At 56.2% G+C, this 24,211-nt stretch overlaps 1 protein-coding gene across 3 annotated transcripts in view; it reads right to left on the bottom strand.

Annotated features, from left to right (window-relative positions):
* Positions 1–24,211, bottom strand: part of COL18A1 (collagen type XVIII alpha 1 chain) — a 138,192-nt gene that overhangs the window by 12,373 nt on the left and 101,608 nt on the right. For all 3 annotated transcript variants that reach the window (XM_044000302.1, XM_044000301.1, XM_044000300.1), the window contains 23 exons: positions 22,166–22,292; positions 20,150–20,241; positions 18,686–18,883; positions 18,102–18,128; positions 16,935–16,997; positions 16,732–16,818; positions 14,578–14,631; positions 13,741–13,899; positions 13,066–13,128; positions 11,989–12,015; positions 11,169–11,309; positions 9,859–9,930; positions 8,607–8,633; positions 7,554–7,589; positions 6,532–6,585; positions 5,742–5,777; positions 4,964–5,053; positions 3,402–3,431; positions 3,232–3,258; positions 2,329–2,391; positions 2,034–2,087; positions 1,026–1,052; positions 360–413 (listed from right to left, as the gene is read on the bottom strand). In XM_044000302.1, coding sequence (XP_043856237.1) covers positions 360–413; positions 1,026–1,052; positions 2,034–2,087; positions 2,329–2,391; positions 3,232–3,258; positions 3,402–3,431; positions 4,964–5,053; positions 5,742–5,777; positions 6,532–6,585; positions 7,554–7,589; positions 8,607–8,633; positions 9,859–9,930; positions 11,169–11,309; positions 11,989–12,015; positions 13,066–13,128; positions 13,741–13,899; positions 14,578–14,631; positions 16,732–16,818; positions 16,935–16,997; positions 18,102–18,128; positions 18,686–18,883; positions 20,150–20,241; positions 22,166–22,292 — 1,608 coding nt within the window. The remainder of the gene's footprint in view (positions 1–359; positions 414–1,025; positions 1,053–2,033; positions 2,088–2,328; positions 2,392–3,231; positions 3,259–3,401; positions 3,432–4,963; positions 5,054–5,741; positions 5,778–6,531; positions 6,586–7,553; positions 7,590–8,606; positions 8,634–9,858; positions 9,931–11,168; positions 11,310–11,988; positions 12,016–13,065; positions 13,129–13,740; positions 13,900–14,577; positions 14,632–16,731; positions 16,819–16,934; positions 16,998–18,101; positions 18,129–18,685; positions 18,884–20,149; positions 20,242–22,165; positions 22,293–24,211) is intronic.

Below are 24,211 nucleotides of genomic sequence, written 5' to 3' on the forward strand. Positions count from 1 at the left end.
CTTCTCTGGCTCCAGAGGGATGGGAGGGGCAGGAAATCTCCCACACAATCTGTGTCAAGGCTCGGTGCTCCACAGTGCCCAGGCTAGGTCACCTTGGCACCCAGATGAGCTGCCTTGATAGGCCGCAGTCCAGCCCACAAGCCTGACCCCACTACTGGCCATCTTGCCAGCCAGATCTGTGCTTTTAGGCTCTGCCCAGGGTGGCAGAAAGAGTTGGACACTCATGCCTGGTCTGCTAGTCACCCCATTGCCATCCCTCAATAGCAGCAGGGCTCCTGACAGCAAGACCAGAGCAGGGGACTTTGGGAACACCAAAGAGGAAATGGAAGATGAGAAAGCAAACGTGGAACGGTGCTTACCGGTCTTCCAGGAAGTCCAATTTCACCTTTGTGCCCAGGGCGTCCATACGGGCCCTAGAGTAGAGAAAGAGCCACCAGAAGGAAGAGTCTTACTCCCAGAACTGTTTTGGAGGGTCATGGAAGCTGACAGTTAAACAGGCCTTCAGGGCTCTGCAGTCCTGCCTCCACATCCCCAGATGAGGAAACTGAGGCTGTCATGGGATTGATAACTGGTGGGGCCCTTAAAGTCATGCATTCTGGCCTGTGCTTTATAGAGAAAGGGGCCACTGCTCAGACAGATGGAGAGGCCCGCTTGAGGTCACGAGGGGAGCTAGCAGCTGAGCTGAACCTGGGGCCCCGGTCTCTGGTCTCCCTCCCACTGGTCTCCCCAGTACCGCCCCCCAGCCCCCTATTCCCAAATGCACGTTTGTTCAAAATGCTGCTCAGGGGAAGACCTGGAAGAAGCCACAGGAATGGGGGTGGAGAGGGAGGCAGAGAAGAGGTGCTTCAGTGACAGCAGGGCTGGGGACCCTGATGTTCTTGCAGCCACCTCGACTGCTGCTCTTTGACGATTTTCAGAGATGGTGAGAGAGCCCTGGGCCTCGAGTCAGTGCTTACACTACCCAGAGCAGATTTCTCAACCTCTCAGGGCAAACTGGGGGAGGAAAAGAAGCATTCAGAACTTACCGGGGGTCCCCTGTAGCCTTGGTCCCCCTGTGCAAGGAAAAGCAGGCCACATTAGTGTGATCATTGCCACAATTGGTGGCCTCTGTCACTCCGGAAATTCCTCCCCTCCGCTGTCCTCAGCCCTTCCCCCAAGCCCTCCCACCATGGCTGGTCGGACCCCTGATGCTCCCGACACCTAAAAGAAACTGCTTCTTGCCCTTTCCTTGTGACAGATGCCAGAACACCTGTCCAAGAGCTGACTCGGTGCCTCAGAGGGTCAGCCAGGCAGCTCTCCAGGCCTACTGAGCTGTGGATGAGACTAGGGACAGAGCCGGTGGGCTGGGGCTCCTGTCTGCCCCGCTCTACATTCAGTCACAGGCCCAGACCACAGGGCTTCATGTCCTGTCCCTGGGACACAACCCCCCATGGGCCTAAAGTTCTGTTTGGCCGGGGGCAGGTCCACAGTTTCAGCACCACAGACAGCACCACATGCCCAGGCCAAAAGGCTCTGGGGCTGAAATGTAGTTCAGGGCCCTTTAGGTCAATCCCCTCCTTTCTGAGGAAGGCTCACTCCCAGAGACGAGGGTCTGGCCTGAGTTTGTAGGAGCACAGAGGTAGGTGTGACCCATGTCACATGTGCAATACCATGTGTAAGAGTCCACGTGGCTCGTAGCCATGAAGGATGAAGGGGTTAACTGGGCCCTCCTCGGCCCCTGTTCGGGCAAGCTGGCTGAGAGTGAGCAAAGGAAGGAGGCTGGAAACAGCCCGGGGGACTCAGAGGATGGCTCAGGCCGGGCAAAGAGTGGGCAGGGACGAAGGGGAGGATGGGCCAGGGCCTGGCTGCCGGGAGGGCCCCGGAGCAGGGAGCTCCCATTCTCCTCCCCTGTGCTCTCTTTGGAGACCTCGCTGACTAACATGAATGCTAATCTCGTTCCCTGGCATCTCCACTCCTGGGCACCCAGAGAAAAAGGGAGGGCAACAATCCGACTGATCCCAAACCAAATCCAGGCCAGACAAGCCCCTTCTAACCTTGGCTCCTTTTTCAGCAAGTGTGAGGACGCTCCCCGGCTCGCCCTTCTCCCCCTAATGTTGGGAAGGAAAGGACAGACAGGGATTAAAAAGGAGACTAAGAGGGAATCTCTTCATCGGGCAGAGAGCGTGATTTTGTCCCAGTCTCAGAGCTCAAGCCCTTTCCAAATGTTTGAGAAGTGCAAGGAGGGTTAGCCCCATCATGCACCAGAGGAAGTCAAGGCTCCGTGGGGTCTGGCGACAGCATTCAGAACCAGACCATCACTCACCTCCCTCTGCCTCTTGATTCTCTTACCTTGGCTCCTGGGGAACCCTGCGGCCCTTCAGCGCCGATCTCTCCCTTTGGTCCAGCTGGGCCCTGGAAAGGAGGGGGATCAGTAGAGATGTGATGGAGGTGATGAAGTGCCTACCCCTCCCTGTACCCCCTTATGATCCTGCAGGGGCCTTTCTTGTGGCCATTCAGAGGTGTGTGCCCCATGATCCCAAGACGACCCAGAAAGGTGCCTCTACAAGTTCTGTTGCCTGTTACCCATCCCCAAGGAGAAAACTTGGCTGGGCATGATCATTCCCACTTTATAAAGAAAGGGACTGAGGCTCCAAGGGGGCGAAGGGCCCACTCCGAGGCCATGCAGATAACCCAGGGCTAGAGTTGGCTTTAGAAGTCCTTGTTCTAGGGTTATTCCCACCAACCCAACAAGGACAATACTTCTTCACCTTCCTCACCTAAGGAGATAGCCCACCAGTCAGCAGGTTAGATGTGTGCTGTGTTTGCATGCTAGACTCTGTAGATCTATGTATGCCTCTATACGAGGGAATCCCCCCAATAAAATGACAGGAGAGGTGTGGTGGCACCCTAGGGTGGATTGGAGTGGTCCAAGGGGCTTCCAAGGTCCCTCCTCCCTGACATTCTGTGTGGAAGCCGGTGATTTTGACATGCCCCTGGAGCTTTTCCCCAGGGAAACAGTGGCATTGTGCCTAGTACGTGCTTCTAAGAGCAGGTGATGCCTGTCACCCTGGAATGGCACTGCCAGTTAGAGACCTGACGAAACCTCACACTCAGTGCCTTGCAATGGGCACAGGGACAGAGACTGACTGACGTTCTTGGCTTAACCAATAAGCCATGAATGGCGCTGAAGTTTAGCAAGAGCAGAGGGAGTCTCTTGGGCATAGTGGTAGACAGGGGGTGACAGCCACTTACTGGGAATCCAGCATAGCCGGGTCTGCCCTGGGGAAAAACCAACAAGCCAGTGTTAGCTCTCAGAAAAGTGTGCACGTGACATCCCACATCCAAGAAGCCACAGGCTGGTCCCCCTGCAAAGCACCATGGCCAGAAGCCAGGATGCCCAAAAAATGAAACGGGCCACGTACCTCTTGCCCTAGGATGCTCGCAAATGTTTTCTTTAAACCGACAGAAGAGAAGAAAAGATGATTTAAATTCCACATGTTCGTCTCTTGGTGCCCTCCCCCTTCAGGGTCAAAAACCCAAGATCATGCTGGGCAGTGGCTCGGCAGGTTTTAGGCTTAAGCTTCTCTTAACAAACCAGCCTCCAGCAACTCCCCATAGTTTTAGCCACTCCCAGGGAGGGATGTTCACTCTTTTTTTTTTTTTTTTTTTAGTGAGGCAATGGGGGTTAAGTGACTTGCCCAGGGTCACACAGCTAGTAAGTGTTAAGTGTCTGAGGCTGGATTTGAACTCAGGTCCTCCTGACTCCAGGGCCGGAGCTCTAACCACTGCACTACCTTGCTGCCCCTAGGGATGTTCACTCTTGACCACAAAGCCCCCATCTGCCAAAGCCATCTCCAAGGAACGAGGTCTCCTAGAAGGCAGCTGTTCCTAATAACGGGCATGTGCCACCTTAAGTGCCTAACCTCTGCAGTGATCCCTTCTGGTGACAAACCTTCCCAAAGAAAGAGAGTAAACTCCCTGCCTCAGCAAACACTCCCTCCAAAGAAGAAGAAGTCATCTGAGCTCGAAGCTGCCCTTCTCTGGGCAGCATTGGGCATGGGAAGCATTCACAGCCTGGCATTAGCTCCCTGGTTGGGCATGGAGAACACTCACAGCCTGGCATTAGCCCCCTGGTCAGGCATGGGGAGCACTCACAGCCTGGTGCTAGCTCCCTATGTGTTGTGCACAGTCACCAGAGATATTGGGCACAAAGACTGTGGTTTGGGTCCTTCCCTCCCAATTGTCAACATCCCTTCTTACTCAGGTTGCATTGATTATGTTTGCTTAAATGTGGGGGGGAGCTCCACACTCCTCTATGCCCCATGCAATGTTGGGCAAACCCCCCAGAGAAGGTTACTGCACGAGGCTAACTCTAAAGTGTTATTTCCCTGCAGGGGCAATCTCAGGGCAATTTAATTTTTCCTCCTAAAACATTCATTGCTCCCCTGTGATTCTTGCCTGGCCACTGCTCTCATGGCTTTACAGCTGGAAGGGATCTGAGACTCCCATCCCAAGGTCAGTGGTAAGAAACAGTAGTCCCATGATCTGAACCCAGGGCCGTTGGTTATTTTGGGGCCAGCGTGGTTCCTCTGAGCTCTCCTGCAGGCTGAGCCCCTTTCAGGGCACTTGGCTGTGAGTGAGCCCCAGAAAGAGGAGGCGGGGGCAGTCTGGATGGCAATGGAAGGGGACGTGGATAGACCTGCCCTCCTTGGTCACCTCTATCAGGGGACTGGACACACCCATGCATCACAGCTGCCTTGGCTTTCAGTATTAGAGAGTCCTGGTGTCTACACCCAGGGTCGAGGAGGATGCCGGCACTGTGGCCTCTCCGGGGACCCCTTGAGCACTCGGGTCAGTCACAGGACACACGCGCACATGCCATCTGACCAGCATCTCCAGCTCCTCTGCAGCCTTCTGCAGTGGCCCTGCCTTACAGCACAGCTGGGGAGGAGGTGAGCAGGCGGATCCCGGAGCTGGTCCTTACCCCTTCCTCCGATATGTAGGTCACCTCTCCTGGAGGCCCAGGAGGCCCAGGAGGCCCAGGCTGCCCCACACCATCCTTCCCTGGTTCTCCCTGGAAGAAAATGATGAAATCCCTCAGCTTTTCCCTGCCTGAGAACCAGGTTCTCTGACACTGACCCAAACATCTGGATGGTGGCATCCCCATGATGCAGGTTTGAAAAGGGCAGAAAGGGCTGGGGTAGTGGGGAGAGGACGAGCCGGCTCGGGGGCAGCTTCTTCCTCAGGCTGCACCCGGGGAGCTGCCCTCACCTCAATGCCAGTCAAACTGTGCCCCCATCACCACCACCCCTCACAGCCCCAGCACTGACGTAGAAGGGAAATCAAGGCAGTGGGGGCAATGTCACCCCAAGAGGCTTCCATGCAATGGGATGGCCTCAGCCCCTTCAAAATAGTGTGTGTGTGTGTGGGGGGAATCTGGCATCCTCCATCTAACCCTAACCCTCCCAACCTGCAGCTCATGCTCTAGGCACAGGTGACAAGATCAGCATTTCACCCTGGAATGACCCTTAGAGGTCACTGAGGCTAACTTCTCCACTTTACAGAGGGAGAAACTGAGGTCCCAGAGGGTTCAAGGGACCTGCCCAACATCACAGTCTGAGACACCAGGGCGCCTCCCATCTGTTCCTCAGATGCCCACGTCCTGGCCGTGGGTGAGCCCCAGGCGAGCCCCTGGCATGGGGGGGAGGGGGTTACCGTCCATCGGGCAAAAGACAAAAACGAGAAGCTGATGTCTCGCCTACCTTCTGCCCCTGGATTCCAGAATCCCCTTTGGGTCCCTGCAGGGAAATAAAGGTGGTCATTCAGACATGTGGGAGGGGATTCCGAAGCTTCCCAGAGCAGAGTCTGACATGGGGAAGAGGCCCATGACCCTCCAGGTAGGGGCACCGAGCAAAGACTCTGCACTGGCCGGCCTAAACTCTTCATTTTACAGGATTGGAAACTGAGGCCAAGAGCGGGCCCGAGACCAGAGGCCTGGGCAGGGGCTGGGGCCAGAAACCACTGCACCCTCCTGCCGCAGCATAAAGGCACAAAGCAGTGCTTGTTTCTAACGCACTTCCCGTCACAGCTGCCCCCGTGGGACTTAGGTCCTGGGCCATCATTGCCTCTAGCCTCCAGGTGACCGCCTGCTGACTCCAGGGCCAGCCTCCTTTATCCTGGACCCTCGAGCCTCTTGCAGTGGGTCCCACGGGCTTCCCTGGCTGTGGCACATCTAAAAGCTCTGTCTCCCCAGAAGGGCACCTGGCTCAGCGCATAGTAGGTGTTTAATGTTAGTTGGTTGCCTGGGGGGTTAAGTCATGCTCCGGCTCACTCCTTCTCTGCCTTCTGGAGGGCATTGATCCTGGGGGGAGCCAGAGGGCAGGGCAGCCCTACACTGTGGACACTGGCAGGAGGGTGCCCCCAGAAGTCATGTGCCCTTGGGCAAGGTACCGGGAGGCCCTCCAGGGCCAGAGCGGAAGCCAAAAGGCCCAGAGGGCTGCACTCCCTCCCTTCTTGCTGCCCAGCTCTCTGAGCCACCCTCCCAGGCCTTACCTGTGGCCCTGGCACGCCTTCACTCCCCGGTAGCCCAGGAAAGCCGGGATCACCCTGAAATGAGGAGGGGGATCACATAGGTGAGCACATGCCCTTTCCCAATTTGGCAGTGATTCTGCCCTCTTGGCCTTCCTAGGAGAGAGGAAGCCGGTGCCCACCCTGGACTTCCCTTTGGGGCAGGTGGGGGTGTGGCAACCCTCTGGGGATGCCCCAGAATTCACCTAACCCAGTCCCACCCATGTCCTCGCCCTGTGCTGACGTCCCAAATCCTATGCGTGCCCCACCTCCAGGAAGGCTGCTCTGATCCCACCCGACCCCTCCTCTGCACTGAAGGAATCATCACAGGATTATCACAGCTCAGGGGCCGCCCTCCCACAACCCCTCTCCCAATGTCCAGATGGACAAACTAGCAGGGGGAAAGACATGGCCAAGAGTGCATAGGGAGCAAGGGCCAGAGGCAAAATTCGAACCTAGGGTTTCTGACCAAATTCAGTGAGTGGGTTTTCTGCGACCTGGGCCTGCTTTTCTTTAAGAAGATACTCATCCTATTCATTCCCCATTCTGCTGTGCATTCAAGGCTGTGGAGTGCAGGCTTTCAACTCTTCCCCTCTACACACACCCTAGGGTATAAACTCTGCAGGCCTCATTGAAGTCCCCCCATGGGGCCCAGCACCGTGCTGTCACATGCTGGGCCAGCAGCAAGCATGGGGTGTTGCCAGGCTGCTGGGGTCATGGGTGTGCCGTGGGGCAGTGTGTGTGCCCAAAAGAGTGGGGCGGGGGGAAACATTTGGGAGAAAAACCTTGTTGGGAAAAGAGAGGAGGAGAGGCCACGAGGAGAGGGGGAGACATGGAGGGATGGGGAGTGGAGAGTCACCCAGAGGTGACCCGTGTGAGGAGGAGCCCGAGCCCTTTGAGCTGTGTTCTGACCCCCTAGCGGGGGACCCTGTCCCCAACCCCCAGGGCATGTCGGGCTGGGCACCAGCTGCCTATTGCCTTCCTCGGTCTGACCAGAGCACCCTCACCTTTTCTCCAGGTTGTCCAACTATGCCACGGTCACCCTGAAATGGACAAATCAGGTGCGAGGCAATGGTGAATGCAGGCTAGCCATGACGGCCTCTCCCCCGCTCCCACTCCACATGGACCAGGAGGCTGCAGTGGCTGGTGATCAGGCCCGCTCACTGTGCCTCATGGCCAGGCAGCAGGGGGCGTTCTCACGCCCACCTCCACCAAGCCCACAATTTGAACATGAGGCCTTGGAGGGGGTCAGATCTCTGACACTTTCCCGGGGGGCTCCATCACACAGAATCTCCAGAGAAGCCCTGCTAGACAGACGTAGCAGACCCAAGGGGGCCGGTCAAGGGACTGAAAGGGTTCCTCGGCCCCTGCCTCCTCCAAGCTCCTCATTTTACCAAAGAGAAAATCAAGGGGCAGCTGGGTGGTGCAGTGGATAGAGCACCAGCCCTGGATTCAGGAGGACCTGAATTCAAATATGATCTCAGACACTTGATGCTTACTAGATGTGTGACCTTGGGCAAGTCCCTTAACCCTCATTGCCCCACAAAATAAATAAATGAATTAATTAAATAAAATAAAATAAAATAAAATAAAATAATTTTTTTTAAAAAGAGGAAATCGAGGCCAAGAAATGAAGTGACTTCCCAAGGTCCCAGGGGCACTAAACGGCCGAGGCAAGATTTGAACCCAAGTCATTGGACTCCATGGCTCTTTCCCATTCCTTTTATGTCTGGGATGGATTGTTGTGAGAATTCTAGCCCAGGACTGAGTGGCCAGGGGGCAGTTCAAGCCCCCTCTTTTCAGGGGGCAGAGGTACGCCTGTTCTCAGGGCCCTGCCTGCTGCCTTGGCAGCCCCCCTCCCACATTTGAGACCCATTTCCCACAGTCCCTAGTCATTGGTGGCCTTTCTCCCTCTACTGAAAATAGATTCACTTCTATTTTATCGGGAACAAGAGGAGCTCCCCCACCCCATACTCCCCCCAAATGAATGTTCCATCAAGGCTACAGTAGACAAGTTCAGGCAAAGTCACTTAAAACCGAGATTAAAAATGCTTCCTGACCTTGGGCCCAGGAAATCCAGGTGGTCCCTGTTAGGGGAGAGAAGGAAACCCACCATCAACAACAAGCAGGCTGTGTTATGGGAAACTGTCCATGGACTGGTGATGCCCATCAGACATGGAAAGAAGGCACTAAGTGTGTTAGGAGCTAAGCTTTCCCTCCATGCCTAGGGAGGGCTGAGCATCTGAGGCTCTCACAAGGAGGAAGGGGCGGGACAAAGGGTATCGTCAAAGCGCAGCATGGAGCCCAGTGGGGAGTCCTTGTAGTGTTTGCTGATTGACTAACAGGGGGCATAAGCAGAAGGGAAATGGAGAGGTGCAAATTTTAAGTGCCAAAAGGGAAGGCTGGTGGCATTCGGCCTTATTTTGTAAATTCTCTTTCTCTTGAACGCCCCATTTGTTCAGACAACCAACCCTCTCATAGCAGCTGAACCTTACCCTGGCCACTGCTTCTAGATTCTAATTACTACTAACCATCTGTCTAACTCTGGAAGGGGAGGGCTTGGAGCCCCTGCCCGCTCTGGGTCTGGGGCCCTGTGGGCATCGATCTGCCCAGTCCTAGAGGGGCTTGGGTTCATGGCCTCACAGCCCTGCCCGCTCTGGGTCTGGGGCCCTGTGGGCATCGATCTGCCCAGTCCTAGAGGGGCTTGGGTTGCATGGCCTCACAGCCCTGCCCGCTATGGGTCTGGGGCCCTGTGGGCATCGATCTGCCCAGTCCTAGAGGGGCTTGGGTTCATGGCCTCACAGCCCTGCCCACTCTGGGTCTGGGGCCCTGTGGGCATCGATCTGCCCAGTCCTAGAGGGGCTTGGGTTGCATGACCTCACAGCCCTGCCCGCTCTAGGTCTGGGGCCCTGTGGGCATCGATCTGCCCAGTCCTAGAGGGGCTTGGGTTGCATGGCCTCACAACCCTGCCCGCTCTGGGTCTGGGGCCCTGTGGGCATCGATCTGCCCAGTCCTAGAGGGGCTTGGGTTGCATGGCCTCACAGCCCTGTCTGCTCTGGCTCTGGGGCCCTGTGGGCATCCATCTGCCCAGGCTGGGCCTCAGCTCAGACCCTCCCCCTTAGAAGGAAAGGAAGGCAATGGCTGCTGAGGTGAGGGGGTGGGCTCCCCTCCCCCTCCTCCTGAGGGACCAGGCTAGTTTTCCCACAAGCAGCACGAGGCAAACTGCTGCCAGGCATCACCGAGCAGCATCTCAGAGCCATCCCAGAGGGGCCCCCCACAGTCAGCTCGCCCGCCCCCCAGACTCATCAGTACCTGCGGCCCTTCTGCCCCTCGTGTGCCGGGGGTGGTGGTCCAGAACGGCCCCCCAGAGCCTTCCATGTCATCCTAGGAGAAGCATAGACACCTGTAGGCTAGGCTTCCACAGAGCCAAAGTATGGCCAAGCCTGGCCCAGGGAGAGGGGCAAAGAGCCCCGGGGCAACCGATCCCAGGAGGGGGGACAGGAAGGGCCCCTGGGTCCTGCAGGTGACCTTGGGCTAAAAAGCTGGGGAAGGGTCTAGGAAATGAGTGGAGCTTATCTCAGGAGGATGGAACTTGGTGGGGCAGCTTCTGGAGAAGGACCTCCCCCATTCATGGTGGCTCAATAACCAGCCACGAATTGGGTTCAACTGAATTAATGAATGTGGACTGGCTAAAGCTGCTGGGCCAAGGGGATGGGGGGGAGGTGTAGGGGGGGTATTGCTGGCTGGTAAGGCCCCTCTGCCGGAATCCAACAAAAAGCCCAGGTAGAGTCCAAGCAGGACCCAGGTGGGCCCAGTTGGGACCCAGGTGGGGCTCAGGTGGGGCCCAGGTAGGACCAGGAGCAGCCTGGCTTGCATAAGGAAGGGTCCCTGGGGTACAGAGATGACCCTGAGCTCTCTCACAAAGCTCTCCAAGCCCAGCCTGTGCTCTGGTAGGGCCCACCGTGTGCCAAAACTGCCCAGAGTCTGGGCCCAATCCTGGGCCATCCAGAGACTGACCTGGCTGATCTCGGGATGCATTTCTTGGCATGGCTCCTCCCCCAGACTACATCTGAAGCCACTGGTGGGCAGGGGACAGCTTTAATGGAGCGAGTGCCCACATGGGCAAAGCCACAGATACATGAGGTATGATTTAAGGGCATTTCATGCTCCCCTGGGGGGTTCCACCAAGAAAAGCAGCTCTCTGGTGTCTAAGACACAGGCCGTCCATGACCTCACGTGCCATTCAACAGAACAGATATCAGAGTGGGGTGGCTGCCATGTCCCCCAGTTCTCTCTAGCATGTGTCAGAGGTAACCCGGTTGTGGATAACGTGTGGTTGGGTGGGAGGATGGGGGGGGGCTGTAAAACAACTTGATCCTCAATTAGGAGTGTCTGAGCGACCCCCCCAACCCCCCTCATTCCAAGCCAATCTAAGTGAGGAGGCTTCAGGCAAACAGAAACCCCCTAAGCCCCAGGGATGGCGGAGGGTGGGGGGAGGGAGGGAGACATCGAATCCAGGGGTCATGCCCAGGAGCCTGCCAGACTCCCACTGAGTTCAGACAAGATGTCAATTAGCCATCAGGAGAAGGCTGAGGGGAGAAAAGGGCCGGGTTCATACTTACAAATCCAGCTGCCCAGCCTGGCCCAGGAGGCCCTGGAGGGCCAGGGGGGCCCGGCAGCCCCTGAGGGCCCATTGGTCCAGGGAGACCCGCCAAGCCTGTTTCCCCTGGAATGCCCGCTGGGCCAGTGTCACCCTTGCTGCCCTGTAAGAAGAAGACAGGCCCCCTTAGAGAAGGACCTTGGCCGCCCCCCAGAGGCCACGCTCCCAACAAGGCCTCGCATTGCTCCTCATCTGGAGGAGTCGGCTCTCTGCCATCAGAGGGGGTCCAAGCGGCAGCACCTCCTTTCAAGGATTCCCATTTCTCCCACTTAATAGATGAGGACGCTGGAAGGACAGTCAGTTGTTTTGTGATCATCAGGGAGCTTTGCTGCTCCCCAACAATGCCTGAGTCAGCCCAGAAGGCGGGGCTGCTTCATGATCCACACAAATCTGAGGATCCCAGGCTGGGAAGGGGTCTTGGGTGCTACCTACTCCCTGAAGGATGAATGGCCTTCTCCAACCAGCAGTCACCCAGCCTCTGCCTGGAAGCCACCTTTGAGGACGGGAAGCTCACTACTTAATGAAGCAGTCGACTTCATTTTTAATAGGCAGATGGAACTGTCAGGAAGATTTTCCTTACACTGGGCTTCAATCTGACTCCCAAACTCCACCTCTACCCCCACCTCCACCTCCCCACATGCTTCCTGTTCTGTTTTTCTGGGAGCAAAATGGCACAAATTCCTGCCCCTCAAATGTCGGACAACCGCAGCCAATCTGCCCCAAGTGCCCCCACGCTGACTCACTCTACAACCAGCCAGTGAGAAAAGCAGGTTCCCTCATACCTTTGGTCCTGGGGAGCCCACATCGCCCTGCAAAGAGAAAGAAGGGGAGAATCAAGGCATCTAGCGGTAGGAAGCACCTACCAGGAGCTGGGCAATCTGTCTCATCAGACCAACGGTGAAAGGAATCTGCAGCCTGGGGCCGAGTCACTGGGCCCTTAGCCACCAGCCCCCAAGGCTTGACTGGTTGCTGCCTGCGACCTATGGGCAGCCTGCGTCCTGCAGGGGGTTGGAAGCTGGGTCTACTTCAGAAGGTCTTTCTTTCAAAATGGCAGGCTGGGGCAAGTGCCCAACTTAAGTGGCATTTTTACAGTTGAATTCAATTCAATAAATATTTGCTAAGTGACTGCTATACATCAAGCACTGGGCCCGGCACAGAAAACAAACAGACTCAGTCTGAGGAAGCCTCTGGGCAGAGAGGTGCGGGACGGCGTGCTGAACGCTCCTTGTCCCAAGGCAGGCCCTCCATTTTGGGGGGGGGGGGGCAGGGGCGGGGGCACCAAAGGTGAAGAGCCTCGAGGACACAGCTTTGTAAAGCCCTGGGGAGGGCTGGGAAGCTCAGTGGACCCAGCGGGCAGCCTCGCTTCTGCCCCTCAATCTAACAAGCCACCAGCTTCCCAGCAAGGCCGTTCTCTGCCCCACTGGGGCCAAAGCACATGTCTGAGGACACTTGTGGTCTATGTTGAAATGCTCCCGGTCCTCAGGGAGACAACGTCTTCTGGGGGTGCATGCACGTATCTAAGGACCTGGGGATAGGCTGGCAGCGAGCTTCTAGCCCCCTCCTCTCATTGGAGAGAGGAAGAAAGTGAAGCAACTTAGCTCTGACCCCCTGGCAGGAGTGCTAAAGGTGGGACCTGAACCCAGGGCTTTCTGACTCAGAGCCAGTCCCAAAGGATCCAACTGCTCCTGACTGTGATGTCAGACAGAGGTGGGCGGCCTCCTGGGGGGCAGGGGGAGGGGGGCCTGCTCATTGTTGGCATCGTCTGGAGGAGTCATCTCCAGAAGGCCCCTCACAGGCCAGAGGGCAACCCTTTCCAGTCCTCAGAGACACACAGACCTGGCCCGGCCTGGGCCCCTTACCCGATCTCCTTTCTGCCCTTGTTCCCCTTGTTGCCCGTCCTTTCCCGGGAGGCCCGCAGAGCCCTGCAAAAAAAACAAGCAAAACAAGCCGGCGGCGTCTGTGATCAAGAGCCAGGTCAGCCAAGGGAGGTTCTCTGGCTTGGCTGCTATTTCTGTGGCTCCTGCTGACCTCTCAGCTGTTCAGGCACAGTGTCCTTCCTGTTCAGCTCCCATCTATATAAATGGGCCGTGGGCCTAGCAAGGATCAGCCTCTCTTTGTAAAGAGGAAGAAACTAAGGCCCGGAAGCAAGGCTAAGTGACTTGCCCAAGGTCACACAGTAAGGGTCAAAGGCAAGTCTCAAACCCAGGCCCTCTGACTCTGCACTGGGACTCCTTCCCTGTACCCCACCACCTCCCAGATGGGATGGCAGAATAGAGTCCTTCCATAAGCCCCCAGTAACACAGGCCAGAATCTGACCCATAACCCCTGAAGGAATGACTGCCAAGCCTCTAGGACACACCAACTGTGTGCCCAGCTCCAAGCTAAGTGCTCTGGAAGCCAAAGGCAAGCCAAGTCCTGCCCTCAAGGAGAGCACACTCTAAAAAAGGAGAGCAGCAAGAGCCACAGATGAACGTTTAGGTCGTCAGGATTAGGATTCCCCCAGTGGAGGGGGCCAGGCAGGACAGGGGACTTACTGGGGGGCCTCGGGGTCCAGGGGATCCGTCTCTGCCTGGTACCCCAGGAAGACCTGGGGGGGCCGGGCCATCGGTGCTGTTCATTCCGAACCGACCCGGCTCTCCCGGCAAGCCCGGCACGCCTGGGGGTCCTGGGGGTCCCGGGAATCCTCGAGGACCCTGGAGGGTGTGAATGAGAAGAAAACGAATGACTGCATCATGGAATGGGCCAACTCCAGAGTGGGTTGGTGCCAGAGGCACTGCCAGGTGGACCCGGGACATTCCTGGCTTACCCACCACATTCACTCATGAGACATGGGACCCAAAGAATCATCCCTACCCAGGCCCCTTAAACACTCACTTCCATCACAACAAACACCTATTCATGCCAGGCTTTCCAGGTGGCCGGACCCTTCTCAGCCAATAGCAATCCGCAATCAGAGTGATTCCCTTCATGCTTAAGACTCTTTCCTTTTGTTTCCACTCCACTACCATTATTGACTAATGACCTACTTTAAGAAGCACAGACCTACTTTAATGGACTGATTCATTCATTCAGCAAATATCTCCCAGGCGCTTCCTTCCCCCACTTTGGGGGAAGACATATATGACACATAAGCCAGGTCTCCTGCCCTCAAGCAGCTTACAGTCTAACCAGGGAGCTAGGTCAGGGATACAATGAGCTTTGATGCATAGGAGACAGCAGGGGATCAGTGTCACCCAAAATGTGTCCAGGGCCATAAGGGGGTCTTGGTTCGCCTTCTCCAGCCACCTCTAAAATGGGGTCTAAGGATCACCTTTCGAGTTTATCTCCCCAAGTCCTTTTAAGACTCTCAGCCCCTTCCCAGGCCCACTCACCCGTAGACTCTCCAGATCCCCTCCAAAGCCCGATCCTTCCATGTCAATAAAGGTCTACAAGCAAACAAAAGGCAGACACAAGGATGAGGGAATGCTAGACACAGCAGGATGGGCACAGGGTGAGGGGTGAGATGAAAAGTTTTCTGTCTGTGTGTCTGTCTCCGAGGCCTGGGGGGACAGCCTGTGTTCTTGGGGCCTGGGACAGCAGAGTTTCAGCCTGCCTTCCTTCCTTTCTTTCCTTTTTTGCAGGGCAATGAGGGTTAAGTGACTTGTCCAAGGTCACATAGCCAATAAGTGTCAAGTATCTGAGGCCAGATTTGAACTCAGGTCCTCCTGAATTCAGGGCTGGTGCTTTACCCACTACACCACCTCATTGTCCTGTTTCAGTCTTTTTCATGAGTTACTGTGACCTCAGGACTCAGCCTATGTCCCTCATGGGGACCAGCCCAGCTACACTCCCAGAAGCTTGTCTTCCAATACTCAGCTGCAACAAGATGATTTTTTTTTTGTCGGTCAGGGTTGGAGGAGAGGGCAGGCACAAAAATCCCTGAAGATTATCTACTAAGGCATGGAGGGATTGAAATCAGCCTCAGTGGAGGGACTATCTCTGCCTGGTGTAATCATCAGTCTCAAGTATTAAACTCCGCTCTGCCACCTTCTGCCACCACAGCCAGGCAGGAAGGGCCTGGGCTCTCAGGGATGACTGACTCCCAGATGGAGGGGTGGGTCTCTCTTTGGACAAGAGAATGTTCTGACGAGTAAAGAACCTCATGGTAAGGAATAGGAAGGGGGGAAACTGAGCTGCAGAACCCGCAAAGGGAGGCTAGGGGGTTGTGCCCAACAATGAGAAAGTCATATATAAACAGTGTGGGCACCGAGCTACCTGGATCAAAGAGGGGCATCTTGGACATCTGAAAGCACTAGCTAATTAATAACAAGCATTAGCCAATTATGATCAACTAGATCCGAGCCACCTGATAAACGTGAGAGGGGAGGCAGCTGGGGAGGAGCCTGCTGGCCGGTCAAAGGACCCAGACCACCATTCTGGCTCCCGTGCTCACTCCCCACCTGGGGCAGTTCAGGCAGCTAGGGGGCACCGTAATCCACAGAGCTCTGAGTTCAAATCAAGCCTCGGACACTTGTTAGCTGGACGACCCTGGGAAAGTCTGTCGGCCTCCACGTCCTGAGTTGTAAGATGGGGATTATATCAGCAGCTGCTCTGCAGGGTGGTTGTGAGGACCCAGTGAGGTGACGTTTGTGACCTGCTTGGCTGGTGCCTGGTGTGCAGTAGGTGGTGAACAAACTGTACCTGTGGTTATCTGACCTTGAACAAGGAAGTGACCACTCTGGGCCTCAGTTTCCTCATCTGTAAAGTGAGGGCATTGGGCCCACTGCCTCTGGGGGCCCTCCCAGCTCTAGCACTATGAGCTCATGTCTCCTCTGGGCCTCATCTGTAATGGTCACAGGCCTCGAGGGCCCTGTCAGCTCGGCCTCACCTGGCAAGGTCTTCAGGGCCGGGTGAGAAGGGAGGGGAAGCGCCTCAGGTTCTCAGCCCGTGAGGTTGAGACGAAGGGGCTGGGGAGCACCAGGCTGGATCAGAGCCAGGCTGTGAGGCGGGGCCAGCACAGGTGCTTCCAGGGCTGAGGGGCTGACAGCTGGCCCCGGCCTCCCAGCCTCCCTGGCCCTGCTTGGCCCTCCCCTTTCCTCCAGGTGGGACACAGAGTGGTGATTTAAGCCTGCCATTGGGACAGCCAAGGAGAGCGGCCTCCTCAGGAGGTGGTGACCTTTCCTTTGCACAGGTGGCAAGGAGGCTTCAGGCTGAGGCTCCGTGACGTCCAAGCCCTGCCAGCTCCATGCTTCTGGCCTTCCAGACACATCTCTGTGGGCCCTGTGGCCTTAACGATGCTCACTGGGACCATGGGGTAACATGATGACGTGGACCCCAAAGCCAACCTCTGTAAGCAGGTGTGACCGCAGGTGGCCAGCCTCATCCTGAGCCATCTGCTGGCCCACCTCTTACCACTGCCTCAGGCAAGGGCTGAGCCCTTCCCCATCTCACACTTATTAATGATAACAGAACCAAACCCTGCTTCCCAATAGACCAGCCAAGGCAGGTTCCCTCCTGCTGGGTGATACCCAAAAGGGCCAACTCACCAACTTGTCAAGTCTGAAAGCAGGTCCAGGAGGGCCCGCGGGCCCTGGTGGGCCAGGAGGGCCCCTCGGGCCAGTGCCAGGATCTCCCTGTGAACAGAGAACAAGGCATGTCAGGGGTCCACCAGGCCCTCAGGCTCAAGTAGCCCAGAACTGGTGCCCTGAACCAGCCATCCTCCCTTCCCAGCAGGAAGTCTTTGCCTCACCTTCTCACCCTTAGGCCCCACATCTCCCGGAGTTCCTGGGAAACCCTGAGGCCCCATCTCGCCCTAGGAGAAAGACAGGAAGATCAATGGGATGCCAGGGAATGTGTCCTGGCCTTGACTGCCAGCGGGTCTATAGTCTATGCCCCTTTGTACCCGTTACTCAATTGTTCTGAAATAGTGCCTCATCACCCCCCCCCAAGCCGGGCCAATCTCCTTTCACAGATAAAGGAACTAAGAAGCAGCTTCCCCAAGACCACCCCAACGAAGCAGTGGGGTGGGAAATAGGGCAAGATGACAGAGACTTCCAACCACTTAAAGACCCATGATTTCACTAGTCTCTTGATGCTGATAGCAGCCCCTTCTGTGCTCCACTCTGCTAAGGTCTTCAGGCCCATCCTTGACCCACACGTATTGGGAAGGTCATCGTGGAGGGGGAGGGGTCTTTTCTTTCCGTCTAGATGGTACTTTGCAACAGCAAAATTCTGGATGATTCTGTGCATGTTTTAGAGGGAAATGGAGAGCCTCGTCATCATCAGTGATGACTCGTATGCAAGAAGCTATGCATGCCATGGAAGACAAAGGAATTGAGCCGGGCAGCCCAAGGGAGCACTGGTACCCAGCGGCAGACAGGCCTGCCTTCAGAGTGCTGGGCGGACCCTCCGTGGAAGCCTGGAGGGAGGCACTGAGAAGGAGCAGCGGGGATGTAGCGGGCATCACCCGCAGCAAGGTCCACAGGGGCCTGTCATGGGAGCCAGACTCTCATTCCCTCAGGATGCAGACTGCACACCTTGCTGGGCTATACATGGGTGGCAAGCACAGGGTATGACAGACCCAGTTCAGCTAGGAAAAGCCACAACTGTGTCTTTGATCACATCTTTGCACAATCAGAAATCTCCTACAGAGAGTCTCAAAATTCAACAGATACTCTGTCACTTTAACACTCAAAGGAGAAAGCGTCAGATAAACTTGACAACTAAACTTTGGGAAGGATCCCTACTGGACAAAAACTGCTGGGAAAATCAGAAAGCTTTCTGGCAGAAATTTGGGTTAGATCAACATCTCACACCACACAGCACAGCAAATTCCCAGATGAATATGTAGCCTGAAAATCACACTATTTTAAAAATAACTAAAAGAAAAATCAAAGATGAAGAAAGGAAAACTTACAGGCTTTCCGTCCTCACCAGGATCACCCTAGGAGCAATAAAAGACAAAAATGAGAGTAAGTACCAACTAATAGTTATGTCTTGGAATGGGGTTTCCTCGGAGTTCTTAGGGCACTGGCAAAACCTCAACCTGGTAAAGAAATAAACTGTTATTTTCACATATGGAAGAGGTGGAAATACCAACTTCCAGAGAAAAGCAAAGACCCTTCATTTGGCCATAGGGAGAAGAAACCTTTGCTTCCAGTTTTCCAAGGTGGGGAAAGCAAGTTCCCTCCCTTCCTTCAGTAGAGAAGTAGAAACTCTTTCACTGTTAGACTCATGGTACTCTACAAGCAAAGTGTGCTTTGTTGCTCCAATCTGCCCACTGCCAGAGGTGGGCTCCCAGTTTTTCCTGGGGTCTTCAAAGCCCCCTGCCATCTTGGTTAGACAGCTTCACCCTGAGGCAAGAAGGGGATGAATGCAGAAGCCTCTCAGCATCAATCAGGAGGAAGTTGCTGTGGCAGCCTCATTTCCCAGGTTAAGGGAACCCATTGACTTTGAGAAAGGACCCCAGACTAGGAGGGATGGCGTGAAATGTTGACTTACAGGCTCTCCATTATTCCCAGGGGGTCCTTGTGGCCCAGGGGGTCCCTGTGGCCCAGGGACCTGGTGCACCGTGGAGCCATCTGGACTCTGGATAGCAGGGCCGGCGGGCCCCTGAGGCCCAACAGGTCCGGGTGGGCCCTGAGCCCCAGGTTCACCTTTCTGTCCCTTTAAGCCTGGAGACCCAGATCTGGTGCCTTCCTAAGGATGCAAGGAGACAAGGGCACAAACTCAGGAAAAGTCAGCAGACCAGACTTCCAGAAGCCAGGACTAACTAGTGGCTACACATCCTGCCCAGATGGCCACTGAATTTAACAGCATAGTGACTACCTGGCGGCCTCCCGTGCACAGCCTTCTCCAGGCCCACCTTGTCTAGGGAGTTGGAGTCCTCCAGGAGGGGAAAACTGTTGTCCATTCCTGCTTAGCCAGGCTCTGCCCACCTGCCCACCCTGTCATATCCATCCTTCCTCCTGCCCTCACACCAAGGCGAGCCACAGCCTGGGCACCTCAGAATGGGCAGGCCCAGAGCCGGGAGGGACGTGAAAGGTTGTAGGAACAGAGGAGGCCCCATAAGATCAGAAGTGGGGCTTCTTAGCTGCTCATGAAGAACAGCAAGTGATAATTTTAAAATAGAGTTTGGACTTTGGAAGGTTTACCTCAACACCTCCCTCCGTATCACCTGCTCCCTGCCAGAGGCAGACATGCATTCTCAGGGGCATCCGGCCTAATCCATCCCTGTTTCAGAATCTCTTGTCCGGTGTCACCCAGAAGTGCTCACCTGGCCATGGCTTCAAGACCCTCCGCCGAAAAGGACCTCATCATAACAGCTAATGTTTATATAGTGCTTACTAGGGGCCTGGCACTAGGTTAGACACTTTGCAATTCTGATCTCATTTGATTTTTACAACAACCATGTTGCCATTATTATCCTCATCTTGCAGAAGAGGAAACTGAGGCAAACTAAAGTTAAGTGACTTGCCCAGGGTCATACAGCTAGTAAGTGTCTGAGGCCAGATTTGACCTCAAGTCGTCAGATACCAGAGCCCAGGCCTCTCTACTACATCTCTCGAGGCAGCCAATCCCACTGCCCACCAGCCTTAATTGGGAGGAGATTTCTTGCTACCAAGCCCACCTCTGCCTCTCTACCTCAGGCCAGGTAGAGAACAACTGTCTGAAGGGAGATGCCTTCCCATTCCTTGACTGACGACCACACACACCTTCCATAAATAGAGACAGCGGTTTCCCAGCCCCCCCCCCCCCGCCGCCAAGCCATGGCCGCCCGCAGGGTCTGCCAGAGCCCCCCACCCCAACCCCGGTCTGGATTCTGGAGATGGCCCCAGGACAGCAGCTTCAGAAAAGTGATCCCAGCTCCCCCTTCTACTGGCCCTGCATGTGGAGCGGGGCGGCCACCCGAGCTCACATTGAGAAGGGAGAGGGGCGGGTGGGAGCCTAGCCCCCGGGCCTCACCTCTGTCCTTCTCCTGTCCTGGTCCTGAGCTCCTCCGGGCCTCATGACATCCTCTGGGCCTTGGGCCCCCTCCTCTCCACTGCTGAGCTGAACTGAAATGGGAAGCAACAGCACACCCATGGGTGCCAGTCAGGCCCCAAGGCAGCAGAGTCACCGGCAGCTGCCTGTGACTGGGGACACGAGCTGGAAGGGCCTCGGGCACCACATGGCCCAAGGCCCTCCTTGTACAGAGGAGGACACTGAGGCCCCCAGTGGCCCCCCAGGAAGTGGTAGAGCTGCCCAGCTCACCAATCACCAATGCCTTGGGCTCCCAGGACCATCAGAGGGGCCAGCAAGTCCAGCTGGGCCAAGCCTCTCACTTTAGCCATGTCCCAAGTCACACACGTGGTAGATGCAGGGTCCAAGCACAGATCTTCTGAGTCCGAGTCCATTATAGGCTAGACCCATGACACCGAGGCTGGGCGGCACCCCACTACTGCAGCTGATGCGGCCGTCATGAGCCTGGGGCTGGCGGCCGAGCACTGCTGGGGGTCAAAGAGCCGCCTGCCCAGAGAGGGAAGCCCAAGGTCCTGGCCAGCCACATTAGCCATTTGATGCCCACTCTCAGAAACCAACAGCTTCTTTTTAAAATAAATTTGTAGTGATCCCCCACTCTGATATATCCTCCCAAGCCTCCCTCAAGGAGCCAAACCTTATGACAAGAAAAGGGAAAATAATTCAGAGGGGAAAAAAAAGGAAAACTTATTAATGTGTCCCAAACGTCTGGAGCTGTATGAGCGTTCTGCACTCACAGTCCCATGCCTGTGAGGCCCCACCTGTACCCTTGACTCCTGTGACACGGCACGGCTGCCAAGGGAGGCAGGCTCATGGGTAGCCGGCGTCCCCTCACTCATGGCAAGCACCATGCTAGGCAGGGTCCCCAGGCAGGAGCAGGAAGCACACACTGGGCAGTGTGTCCCCCGGTCAGCCCACAAGGGGGCACTGGTGCCCTTCTCTGAAGCCCCAGGGCCATGCTGGGCAGAACTAAGCCAGCCATACTGAAGGGGGTCCCTCTCTTGCCCCCGACCCTGGGAGGGTTCAATGTGCCGGCGAGGCACCCACCTGGCTACTATCTCCTACGCCAGTCTGGCCAGTCAGGACTCAGGGCCTTCTCTCCTTGTCAGAACAGCCAGCGGGGAGCCAGGCAGGGTGGCCATGCTGGGCTGACCAGGCCGAGGCTTCCCAAGCAAGTGCCAACAGTGTCCGACGGCTCATTTGGGGCTCCCGAGATGCAAAAACAGCACCCTTTTCTTTCCCTTCTCATGACCCAGCCCAGGCTCCCCTAAGCTGTGTGACCTTGGATGAGCTGCTGCCCCTCTCTGGGCCTCTGGCCTCTTAGCTGTAAAGTGAGGGAGCTGGACTAGCTGGTCCCCAAGATCCCATCCCCCAACACACTGGATACTCTCTGCCCGTGATTGGCTTGGCAAGGTCATGGGCACAGTCCTTCTTTCTGTACCACCCCTCCTCCCTGAAGCTGCTGTCTCCTGCCCCTCCTAGCAGCCATCCTCCCTCCCTGGGTCTCTCCGAAGAGGGAAATGAGGCAAAGGTGTGAGAAGCAGCATGGCTCTGGAAACCAAAGAGACTTAGGGACCTTCACATGCAGCTCCCAAGCTTTCACAGACAGGGAAACCGAGGCACAGCACAGCGAAGTGCCCTGCCACACAGGTAGGAAGCATCAGGGTTAGTGCCCTGCCTACTGTGCCACACTGCCTCTCATAAGAGCAAAACCACCTGAGACAGAAGTGAAGGTTCCCATTTCTAGGACATTCCTTGGTTTTCCTTGTGGGCCTAAGCCAGTGCTGACTGGCAGGAATCCGAGTCCCCACCCTAGGGGTGAGTGGGGCTCCCTTTGTGGCCCAGCTTGCTCTGTGGGCCACAAACCTCCCTTTCAGGTTAAGGTACACCCCCACCTAGGACCAACCCTTCTACACGCCCACCCAAAAGGGTCTAAAAAGCCTGCATTAGAGGTCATGTTACCTCCTGAGGAAGACAGGAGGGCTCCTTCTGCCTGGCCCAGGCCTGGCTGTGAACTCATGGTGGCTGTGTCCAGGGGTGGCAATGTGACTGGAGGAGGCACGGGAAGGCTGGGTGACAAGGGAAGCCCCTAAGACGGAGGAGAGAGGGATGGGGTGGGAAAGAGAGAAGACAAGACATTGAAGTTTCCCATTTCATGCTAACTGTGGCCAGAGGCCCTGGGCAACACGAGGAGTGCTACCCTGGTCTCTGTCTCTGTCTCTCTCTGTCTCTGTCCCTCTCTGTCTCTGTCTCTCTATTTCTCTGTCCCCCTCTGTCTCTCTGTCTCTGTCTCTCTCTGTATCTCTTTCTCTCTCTCTCCCTCCCTTCCCCTGTCTGTCTCTGTCTCTATCTGTCTGTCTGTCTCTACCTCTCTCTCTCCCTCCTCTTTTCTCTCTCTCGTCTCTGTCTCTCTCCCTGTCTGTCTCTCTCGGTCCCTCTCTGTCTGTCTGTCTGTCTCTCTGTCTCTGTCTCTGTCTGCCTGTCTGTCTCTCTCTCTCTGTCTCTCTCCCTCTTTGTCTCTGTCTTCTCTCTGTCTCTGTCTCTGTCTCTCTATTTCTCTGTCCCCCTCTGTCTCTCTGTCTCTGTCTCTCTTTCTCTCTCTCTCCCTCCCTCCCCCTGTCTGTCTCTGTCTCTATCTGTCTGTCTGTCTCTACCTCTCTCTCTCCCTCCTCTTTTCTCTCTCTCGTCTCTGTCTCTCTCCCTGTCTGTCTCTCTCGGTCCCTGTCTCTCTGTCTCTGTCTGTCTCTCTCTCTGTCTCTCTCTCCCCCGTCTGTCTCTCTGTCTCTGTCTGTCTGTCTGTCTGTCTCTCTCTGTCTCTCTCCCTCTTTGTCTCTGTCTTCTCTTTGTCTCTGTTTCTCTCTGTCCCTGTCTCTTTCTGTCTCTCTGTCTCTCTCTGTCTCTGTCTCTGTCCCTCTGTCTCTCTGTCTCTGTCTCTGTCTCTCTCTCTCTCTCTCTCTCTCTGTTGCTCATGCACACACAAACACACACGCACACGCACAGACACCCAGGGGTGCAGATGTGCAGGATGGCAGGGTACCACATTAAGACCAAGGGACATGCATGTGAAGGGCACAAGGGGTGGGTCTCATGCACGACTGTTCCTGTCCCTGAGGAGGTGTTTGGGGCAGGACGCCCGGCAATCCTCAGTGCCCTGGACTACAATGAGACAGTGGCTGTCGAGCATGAAGCAAGTGCCAAAGATGGGAGAGCTCATGCTCTCATTCCCATTCAAGCCAAGGGGCGGCCCAAGGCCTTCGGGCTCCCTCCAGGCTGCCTCTGTCAGGGTTAGTCAGCCTGGGCACTGGGTTCAGGAAGGACCCTGGACAGCACCCACTGGATGGAGCCTCCTTGACTGGGAAGGAGCAGGACAGGGGTTGCCCTGCAGAGGAAGGAGAAGACCCGGTCGGCCCACGCTCTGAGGACAGAAGCAAGAGGGGGAGGGGTAGATGTGAAGGGGCGGGTTGAGACTCTGAGACTCCAGCTAGATAAAAATCCTAACAATGAGACGCGTCTCAGTACAGAATGGTCTGCCTCAGGAGGTAGTGAGCTCCCCGTCACTGGAGTGGCTGAGCAGAGGTTGGAGGCCACTTTCTGGAGATGCTACAGCTGGGGTCCTTCATGGAGTACGGATCAGCCTGGCAGAGTGATGCCCAGGGCTTCGGGGCCCTTCCCACTCTGGGTCCCTGTGATAACCAGCAGGGAAGCCTGCACCTGCACCTGCACCCCACTGGCCCAATTCCTGGGCCTTGGAGAGGGCTGTGAGGCCCCTCCGCACTTCCGCCCAGGCCTGCTGAGACTTGGGCCAGGCTCCTCCTCAGGCCAGAAGCAGAGCCCCTCTCCAGGCCTGCCCATTCCACACTGTCTGACAGCAAAGCTAGGGGGGTGGGGGGGATGCCTCGGGTCTGCTCCAGGCCATGCAGGCACCAATCAGGGCAGGATGTGGGAGGCAGGGGGAAGGTGACAGGAGAGTTCAGATCCCACCTCAGACCTGACAACGTGAGTGACCTT

This window comes from Dromiciops gliroides, chromosome 4, assembly GCF_019393635.1.
Source record: "Dromiciops gliroides isolate mDroGli1 chromosome 4, mDroGli1.pri, whole genome shotgun sequence".
Classification (NCBI taxonomy): domain Eukaryota; kingdom Metazoa; phylum Chordata; class Mammalia; order Microbiotheria; family Microbiotheriidae; genus Dromiciops; species Dromiciops gliroides.